The sequence below is a fragment of the Rhamphochromis sp. 'chilingali' genome (assembly GCF_963969265.1).
Source record: "Rhamphochromis sp. 'chilingali' genome assembly, chromosome: 4".
NCBI lineage: Eukaryota > Metazoa > Chordata > Actinopteri > Cichliformes > Cichlidae > Rhamphochromis > Rhamphochromis sp. 'chilingali'.
Genome location: NC_137948.1, coordinates 26,891,164 through 26,901,194, shown reverse-complemented (window position 1 = coordinate 26,901,194; position 10,031 = coordinate 26,891,164). Strand labels below are relative to the sequence as shown.

At 41.4% G+C, this 10,031-nt stretch overlaps 1 protein-coding gene across 1 annotated transcript; it reads right to left on the bottom strand.

Annotated features, from left to right (window-relative positions):
* Nucleotides 1-5,824: 5,824 nt before the first annotated feature.
* Nucleotides 5,825-9,612, bottom strand: pou4f2 (POU class 4 homeobox 2). The gene is made up of 2 exons (XM_080879521.1): nucleotides 8,774-9,612; nucleotides 5,825-8,447 (listed from the first exon to the last, which is right to left on the bottom strand). The coding sequence occupies exons 1-2, from the start codon at nucleotides 8,996-8,998 to the stop codon at nucleotides 7,515-7,517; spliced, it is 1,158 nt and encodes a 385-aa protein (XP_080735647.1). The 5' UTR covers nucleotides 8,999-9,612; the 3' UTR covers nucleotides 5,825-7,514.
* Nucleotides 9,613-10,031: the final 419 nt, after the last annotated feature.

Genomic DNA, 10,031 nt, shown 5'->3' with positions numbered 1-10,031 from the left:
CCACAGACAGTATTCTCATTCCAGGATGTATATTGGAAGGATCTATTTGCTTTTCTGATTTGTGAATATCAAAGCAATTTTAATTTCGGAATCATGCATGGTGAAAAGGAAACGCTTTTTTTCCTGAAAATAAAAAGGTTTATAGATTTTTTTTTTATGGTGATGCCATCAGACTGAAAAAAGATCATTCATTTGACTTGTGCATTTATAGATTTGCCAAAATTTAAATGAAGGGATGATCATTTGAAACATATCAGGCTGTGGAACATGGTGCGGTTTGTATTTTTGCTTCCACCCAGGAAGAGTACCACGCAGAGTACACACGCTGCACACTGTCTAATCTTTATTTTTAGACAATAGGAATTTAAAAAACAAAAACTTTTAAATTTTCCGTCCCTTCCCACCAAATTTTATGAAATAGCATCGAGTGCAGGCACAGCAGTCTTTAATGAGCTCTCAACTTTAAAGACTTGAAGGATATTAACAAGCTGCTTGACAAATGGTGCTTAGAAGCACATTAAAGACGCAGCTAATGGTGCGCATAATGACGGCTAATTTTCGATCAGATATAAATTAGAGCCCCCAACAGTTATTTGCCTTAAGGACTTTATGTAAATGATTCTGTTCTGTATAAACTGAAAACTGAGAGTGAGTGAGTGAATGAGTGAGGGAGAGAGAGAGGGAGAAAGGGAGAGAGAGAGACTAACACTCCTTGTGGGTATGATTAATAGATCTGCAACAGAGCACGGCTGTCAAAGCCCAATGAACACACATCCACTAGACAGCTCTACCACCTTCTCATTAAGGTCCAGTCTCTAAGCGGTCTACAACTTACTCATTCAGAACACCAAAACAGCCTCTGAGAACAAGGAAGTGTAAAACTCAGTGGTCGCAAGGAAGGAAGACCAAGCAAAAGGGAACGCTAGGAGGAGGCCTGCCGGTCCATAAACATGTATACACATCCAGTGTTGTTAAATATTTGATAGCTGAAGGCACTTTATGGCATCAATTTATATGTTAGGTCATAATACATAACAGTATGATGACTTGATGTGCCTGAAATTAAATGATGAACCCATTTGGTTAATAGCTCTTATATTCATGCACAATATGGCGAATCTGCAGATTGAAATCTAGCAGTCTGAGGTCAACGGTCTTAGTATATGGTTTTGTATTGTTACTGCATGAGCAGGGGTTGTACACAATTTATGTAAACTGGACCTGGTACAATGAATTTAATTATTTTACTATCTTTTCTATTTGCATTGAAAATGTAATAAGAACAATGTTGACACAATGATTTTAATGCTGACATTAATATAAAAATATGGATGAGTAATTTTTATATACCATGATGAGAGCTTGATTTTTGTTATTTTTAATTTTTCAGTTTAGCCCTTCAGAGAAGAACCATTGTATCATTTCTAAAATATGCTTCATATCATCACATGACTCCACACTCCTGTCACACACCCTTATGAACTGGATTTTTCTGTGACACATAACACAGAGAGTTCAGGTTTTACCACATTTCCACAGCATTGTGTACCTTTGTGATATAAATTCACGGAGCGGTACGTGAACTACACTTTACAAAAATCTGAAAATCAATATGTTCAAGGATCAGTGAAGATGATATCGGGATTACAAAGCCTTAATTGAATATTGCTTCAAAAGTAACTAATGAGGATTTTTTTTTAATATTGTTTAATGTTTAATATATACCAAAAATATAATTCTTTGGTATATATTTTTACACATAGTCAAGTCGATTTCACTAAAATGATGTGTTTAAAATGTTCAAATATATTTTCCCACCAAGTAGCTTTTTATAGCCTCCACTGACGTTACAGTTAATTACTATTCCAGATTTTGCACCTGCACGCCCCTAGCGGTACGAAGCTGTATTGCAAAATGCATGTGGATATTTTTTTTATGACGTAATGGTGAACTTTATTACAACAAGAGATTAATTTGTACCACAGCAGGCTCTGGATCCTAATAGGAAGACTTTTCTATTGAGGATATAATTAATTATTTATTGTTATCTATATTGACAAACCCTGCTCACATCCAAATGCTAAATTTATTTAACACATATAATCTGTCCTTCATAAAGTCTAAAACATGCTCACCATGTTGGAGATAACTGTATTGAAAGAGTCTAAGTGGGGGGTAGACATTATTCCCCCTCAAGCGAAAGCATTCAAATATTCATTTAGTTTCATGAGGAAAAAATAAAATTCACAAAACTGCACCAGCCTGACAAACAATGAAGGCAAAGAAAGAAATCTTTTTTTTTCCTTAAAAGAATAAAAGAAAGTTTATTGTTTTCATTTACAAATGTAGGGGAGATGTGAAAACGCTCTGGGGGGTGGGAAGGTAGGAACTTGGTTTAGCATCCCAAATCATTGTTTTGGTGTTAGCCAAATGTCAGGGGTGACTGTGGCTTCTCAACACCCACCCTCTAATCATGCCCCTGAGCTATTTTAGTTGAAGGCTATGAATGTTTCCTATGCTATTAAATTAACGGGGCTTTTCTTTCTGTTTTTTTTATTTTATTTAAAAAAAAAAACTATTTTTCCCCTCACAGAAATTGTAATTTATAATTTCTTGCTATGCTACGGTTTTAATTTGCCACTCTTGTTATTGCTCCCGGTTTAGAAATCATCACCTTTCCTTTTATTTCGTTCATCAAAAAATATGAATGACTTCAAATAAAGGTACGAGTTTAAATGCAGCAGCGTCATACATTTTTAATGAAGAGCGTATTCTTGACGCATGTGCGGATAGCGAGTCTTCGTTTCTGGTTAGATTTCAAAATAAAGGCTATGCAGCGCGGGCCTTTTCTGAAAGTGTTCGGGTTTAAAAGGCAAACGTTTTGGCTTCACTTTTTACCACCACACTGGAAAATAAAAATCCTATTTCATGATTATTTACTAAGAAATAAACATTTTATCAGCTTCAAGTTTACAATTTCAGTAAAGTGGATGCTTGCCTAACAAGCTAGCCTTACCCATCTGACGAACAACACAGCGTTTAAAGACGTGATGATTTCGGAGTGTGCACGTGGATTTGGGTTGTACGTGCACGTGCGTTAGCTAGTGTATTAGAGAGCGAGAGAGACAGCGAGAGAGAGAGAAGGGCTGTTTCACTGGCACACAGAGTGTGGATTTCCCTCTTTTGCATGCCATCCCAGATCAGAAAGTATCCCACCAACCTCCTCCAGCCATCCAGTGCTACTCCATCGATTAGATTCTGGGGAACACTTAACAAACTAATGACTATTGATGGCTGATTAATATTGCATCAACAACAACTGATTGGCGACACTATCAAATAGCGTGTGCCGCTTCGCATTCAAGCGGCCATCTGACGGGGCTTTTGTACAGTATTTTGGAGGCGTGGAGCAGCCAACAGATGATAAATACGGGATTGCGTGTTGCGCGGCGCGTTCACTTTATGGCTCACAGTTCGTCTAATTCGAGAGCAGTCGCGTCTTTGAAGGCAGACACTTGGCGTAAATGTACAGTTAAAATATTCTACTCTCAGGTCCCCGGGCGGAGCTCCGACAGTCCCTGGCTTCATTAAAATTTCATCAGTATCCCTGTGAAAGAGGGGGGAACTGTTCTGGGGAAAGAGAAAAATAAAACAGAGGGCGTAATTATAACAAAAGGAAACAGCGCTGCCCTTTTCGTTTTGTAGAAGGCTCCCACGGTGTCTTTCTTACGCGTGTGCTTCAATGTATGGAGCCCGTGCAGCGTGGTCTGAGCAGACGTGTCTGTGACTTTAAGGTAAATTGTTTTGGCTTAAATGTTTATTATATATATATATCGCCTTTATGTCTAAGAAGAAAAGAAAAAAACAGACCTTCGATTTTCTTCTTTGTGCTTGGGCCTTTTCTTTATGTGTGTGTGCGTATTTTTTCGGTGCTGGGGTCACATTGATTCGCTATCAAAGAATCCAGATCGATTTTCGCCCAATATGTTTAAACCAAACAGGCGATAGCCGTCTGGTTAAGAAGCTGCCCGCTGCCTGCCCGTCTGTCTGTCTGTCTGTCTTCCTGTGCAGAGCTGCAGCAGCGAAGCTCACTGCATAAAGTTAATTTCAATTCCCGATGAGACACTCACTCGGCAGCCCTCCCTGACCAGCGGTAATTAACAGGGATGGCTAATGACTGCTTAACTCGCTCTTCATAATTATCTGGTTTTCATAATTCGATGTGTAATTTAATAATTCGCTCTTATTAACGTATTAAGTGAATGGCTCGTTTAGGGGAAATTAGAAGCACTCACCAGGAGCATCTTTTAATTGATGAACCATCACCGCTGTCTCATTAATAGGGTCGTTTTGATACCCTTAATATGTCACGAGGGTGGCGCTTCAGCATATTTGGTTTATGGATGAGTTTTCTTTTTTTAATGAAGGCGCTGCTTTACAGATAGGACTAATTTTAATGAGGTGTGTAAATACAGACGAACGGTACACTCCTCACATTTAAATTAATTAAGATATTAGTGGATCTTTTATGTCATTTACACGAAATATTGTTTGACACTCTTTGGAAATACTGCATGTGTAAAATAATATTTTTTAAATCTATAAAAATATGTTGAGAATCACCTGATGTAATTTTTCTAAAGCAGATTTAAAGTATTTAAAAAGTCATCTCGTTTCATCCTGGGTTTTTTGTTTTGTTTTACTGTTATAATGAGTTTGAAGTGATCCAGAAACAATCCCATGAAAATGCATTCCACGTGATGTAAATAATTGGTGTAAAGGTGGATGACAGGTCTCAGAAATGCTAATATTTGGCTCCTCCGGCCTGTCAGGGATCTGTCCATGGTGCTGAAACGCTTGCTCAGCGCTCAGCAGACCAGTAAGCCCCGAAGACCCCCCACAAAACAACAACAACAAAATATGTGGACATCACATCACCCTCCTCTTCCTCATATCTAACGATAACTACGAACCAAAGGTTGTGCTTCAAAGCCTGTGTGCCCGCATGCACGAGCGAAGCATGTTGGAGTGTGTATTTAAATAGAGTCGGGCACGTTGGCAGGCGAGCTGTTTTTCTGGCGGGCTGACATCTGGCAAGTCTGCGCTCCAGGGACCCATCTAGCTCTCCACAGACCCCCTGATTAGGCTCTAATAGAATATTAGCATTTGCTCTCAGGTAAGGCAACAGTGAGCTACATAAGCTGGCAGCACGTCAGTGGAGACGCCACGTGTGTCTTTAACGTTGATGGAATAGAGGGGAAGTGGTTCCTGTAGGGCCTGCTTTATGTCTAGGCCTGGAGGAGGGTGGCGAAACCAGAAAGGCAAGACGAAGAAGAAGCAGAAGAAGAAGAAAAGCAATTTCACATTTTAATTTTTGGTATTCATCTCATGCTCTTATATTGCCCGGATAAGCCAGAGAACAGATTGGGTATAGGGAGTGGGGTTGGTGGTTATGCCTTGCTCATAAGGACTGTGACAGTCCACATGTTGTGTTATAAATAAAACAACCTGGGCACATTTTGGTACCAACAAGTCATGTCATTTTTTTTAAAAGAGAGAGGTATTTGAAGTAAAAATACTCCAATAACGTCTGCTCTATCCACCAGCCATCTCTAAAAAAAAAAGAAGAAGAAGAAGAAAAAAAAGAGCTGCGTAGCCCACAGCTAAACCGTTTCCCTCCTCCTCATCAATAAATAAATAGATGAATAAATAAAAGAATATTAATATGTCTGGGAGAGCCACTTTGCACAGTGTAGTCATGGAAAAACGTCCGATTAAATGTTAAAGTTTGTTCTTTAATGAAACACATATTGCAGTTCAATAAATTAATTAATTAAAATTACATGGATGTAATAAATTAATAGAATTATTTAACCAGGGAACCAAAAGCAACATACATTACAGAAATAAGTTACCTCAGCTAAACAGCAATACAGCAAAAACCTGTACGGATATATTTATGTGCATCGACTGGTTCCAATGAAATATTTACATTGTACACGTATACTTCCATGAAGCTGTTTCTTTTTCTCTTCAAGAAAAACAAAAAAACAAAAACAAAAACAAAACATTACTTAAACAAGGTGATTTAACAAGCAACGACTCCATAACGATGCGCGTATATTTATACAAATAAATAGCAGGAGAGGGGGGGAAAACATACATAAAATAATATAAAAACAGAATACTATCTCATATATATCTCGATTGTACCATCTCAGACGTTAAAAGTCGCAAAAACAATTTTGTGACCGTACGTTTTACAGTCGTTTCCCTTTAAACCAGAACAACACGCTTAACTTGCTGTCAGAATTTGATTTTCTCAAGCAAAACGAGGAGGAGGAGGAGAAGGGGGTGGGGTGGTAGTGTGGGGGTGGGTGGGTGGGGGGAAATCCCAATAAATATATAATGAAGTAAACATGACCTCACTCAATAAATACTTCATAAGACACCGGCCCACGCTGGATTGTAAACTTATTGTAGCCGGCGACAAATCAAATTTTCTTTTAAATAGCGAAAAAATCTGTAGAAGCCACCCTGTTTTGATAATCCCACATGAGGCATAATAATAATAATAATAATAATAATAATAATAATAATAATAATAATAATAATAATAATAATAATTAGAATAATATTAACCTTAACTTAATCCAAACCCAGGGTATCTTGAAAAATAGATCCCCGACTTTGAGCACATGTGGTAACAAAAATAAGTGGAATTAATACCACATTTAGACACAAAATGAAGTGTGTGTGTGTGTGTGTGTGTGTGTGTGTGTGTGTGTGTGTGTGTGTGTGTGTGTGTGTGTGTGTGTGTGTGTGAGAGAGACAAGGAAGTTATTCATTTACACAAGGATATTTGGCAGTAATCTAATATTAGCTTAAAAGAACAAGTGGTGTGTGGTCCTCTTAATCCCCCTCGTGGACCCTGAATAAATGTCAGACTGCACTGTCATGAACTTGGAGGGGGGTGGGGGGATATAGCTTATCCTATAAGCCAAAAATATAAACACCAATATTCACCAACCAAGTGCTTTGAGTAAAATGGCCCCGCTATTTTCACTTTGAGGGTGGGGAAGGTGGGAGTTCTAACCCAAACTATAGTCACCATTTGAAATGAATTATAAATACAAATTAAAGCGTAGAGTCCTGTAAGTCATACTGCGTTGGCATTAAAAAGGTGAAGCATAGTAAGTGTGGAAACAGTGGTCTTACTTGCTCTGTCAAACGACGCTTTACTTGACTCCACATCTTCCTCTCAGCGAGTAAAAGACGTGACTGGATCTGTTTTTTCTTTCTCTCTCTCTCTCTCTCTCTCTCTCTCTCTCTCGAGTTTTTTCTCTCTTTTTCTTTTTTGTCAGTCATTGTTCGATTTCAGGATTTTTTTTTCAAAGTTCAAAGCACAAAGTCATCGATGATTGAAAAAAACATGTGAGATAGGAAATATGATACAAATCATCTCTAAACAGTTCCAAGTCTTTTTGAGGGTGGTGGGTTGTTTTTTTTTTTTTTCAGACGCATGCAGAGTACTTCATTCGTTTCTGTTTCTGTCGCTGGTTGCAAAACCAGACCCGCACCACGTTCTTTTTCAGGTCCAGCTTTTCTGCGATTGCTGCGATTTTCTCCGAGGAGGGACGCGGCTGAATGGCAAAATAGGCCTCCAGCGATCTCTTCTCCGGTGCGGCTATTGACGTGCGCTTCCTCTTTTTCTCCGCGCCGTTGAACAACTCGGGTTTATTAAGTTTCTCCCTGTGTGATTTCTCGGCTTCTTCTAGCCACGCTTGCAGGATGGGCTTCAAAGCGATCATGTTGTTATGTGAGAGCGTGAGGGACTCGAATCGGCAGATGGTGCTTTGGCTGAGGGAGCCCACCCCAGGAATCTTCAGACTGGCTAAAGCTGCCCCTACATCCGCCTGGGTAACCCCGAGTTTGATCCGTCTCTGCTTAAACCTCTCCGCGAAGGCTTCCAAGTCCCTTGGATCGGCGTCCACGTCGTTCATGCCCATGTGCGGCGGTAGCCCGTGGGCATGAGCCATGTTGATAGCTGCCTGGTGCATGTGGTTCATGCCCGCCATGTGGGCAGGGTGCGCAGGCGTGGAAACCACCGAGCCATCGGGTCCTGCCATGGCTCCTAGTGCCAGTCCAGGGGTGATGTGATCCAGCAGGTCCCCCTCCAGTGCCTGGTGAGGCTGGTGGTGATGGTGGTGGTGGTGGTGGTGATGGTGGCCAGCCAGGGCGGATGGATGAGAGATAGGCACCGAGGAGGAAGAGGAGGAAGACGACGTGCAGGGGAGCGTGTTCATGGTGTGGTAGGTTGCGTCCGGCTTGAAGGGACTGTGATGTGGTGGGTGGTGGTGGCTCTTGGTCTGCGAGACTATATCCACCGCCGCTAGAGCTTCAGCCCGGGCCAATAAACTCTCATCCAAGCCTCCGAATATATTGCTCTGCAATTGCAAATAGAATGCACACATAACTGTCAGCAGGGAATTCTCCCTCCACTCCTCGGTTTAAAACATTTCCAGAATGTGAAAAAAAGAAATCCTAAAAAAGGAGGGAGCACACAAAACAAGACACATGCAACATCCCAGGTCATAAAAATTAATACGAAAGGCAAAGCCGACTGAATACATAAGTTGAGCAGAGAGGAGGGAAAAAAATATGGAGGTGTTGGGTGATTTGCTGTGCAGACATGAAAAAAACATCAAGCAACGAAAAAAAAAAGTGGGCTGTCAAAATGTGCCTTTAAGCAGTGATTATGCAGAATACATACCGGTGGGGTTGGGAGACAGGCTCTGCGCATCGCCTCCGAGCTGCTGCTGCTGCTGCCGCTGCTGCTGATGATGGTGCTGCTGTGTCGGGAGGATGAGCAGGAGGACGAAGGTGCATTGGAAGTCAGAGTGGAGGACGAGGAGGAATGCAACGAGTACTTGGGTTCGGGCAAGCTGGCGTGGGCCATGGCAAAAGGCTGCTTGCTGTTCAGAGACATCATCATCATATTTGCGGGCGTCCAAGCCTCGGCAAGTTCCTTTTAATAAGTTAAGACTCCGCCTCCTCTGGTCGGGAGTTGAAGCCCAATTGCTTCGCAGGAATCTCAAGTCACTGTCGAATAAAGTGTCGGCTGAAGACGGTCGTCCAACACTGAATCACATCTATTTATTATTGCGCGCGGAGGTAACGGAGAGGCGTCTCGTCTTTTTGTGGCGAATGAGATATCACAGACGCCAACAAACCATGCAGCCGAGCGCCGATGATACCTCTTCCCGTTGTGGACTTGTGGCGTAATGGTTCAAAAACACTTTGTGCCTTTTCTCCTTCAGCTTGCCCCCCACCTTCACAACTACACAATATGTTTTCTTTGTTGTTGTTGTTGTGTGCCTTGGATTATTTTTGGCAGAGCTCCTCATCAACGACGCCAGCAAGAAAAAAAAGTTTCTCTCCGTCTCTTAGGATTTCCAAAAATACTTCAAGTTTGAAAACTGTTGCCGTTCTCGTTGACCTGTTTATTTTTTCTCCTCAAAAGTTTCCGTCTTGATATGACCGTAAGTGAGACGTAATGGCGATGACAGTCTCTGTATTGTACCTCTTCGACTACGTTGAATGCTGCGGGGACCCGAACTGCCTCTGCTCTGAGGCGAAGGGCAGACTGAGTCTCTCTCCGCCTCTCTCTCTCTCTCTCTCTCTCTCTCTTACACACACACGCGCACACACACCCTCTCCCTTCTCTCTCTACAGCGCTCTCAGTGTCTCACTCACTCACACACTCGCACACACACACACACACCCTTTTGAGCGCACCTGAAAAAAAAAAACCCTTTCATGATTTATTATTCTTCATTAGCCACACCACCACCACCACCACCACAGCCGCCGCCGCTGGGGACTCTGCGCATGGGCAGTCTGCAACAAGGCATTTATTTCAAATGAATCTACTTCATCACCAACACCACCAACACCTCGTTACCAACACCGTGTCCAATAAAAGTCGGAATCCCGGTTTGTTGTAACAGAAAATATTTATATATTTTTAA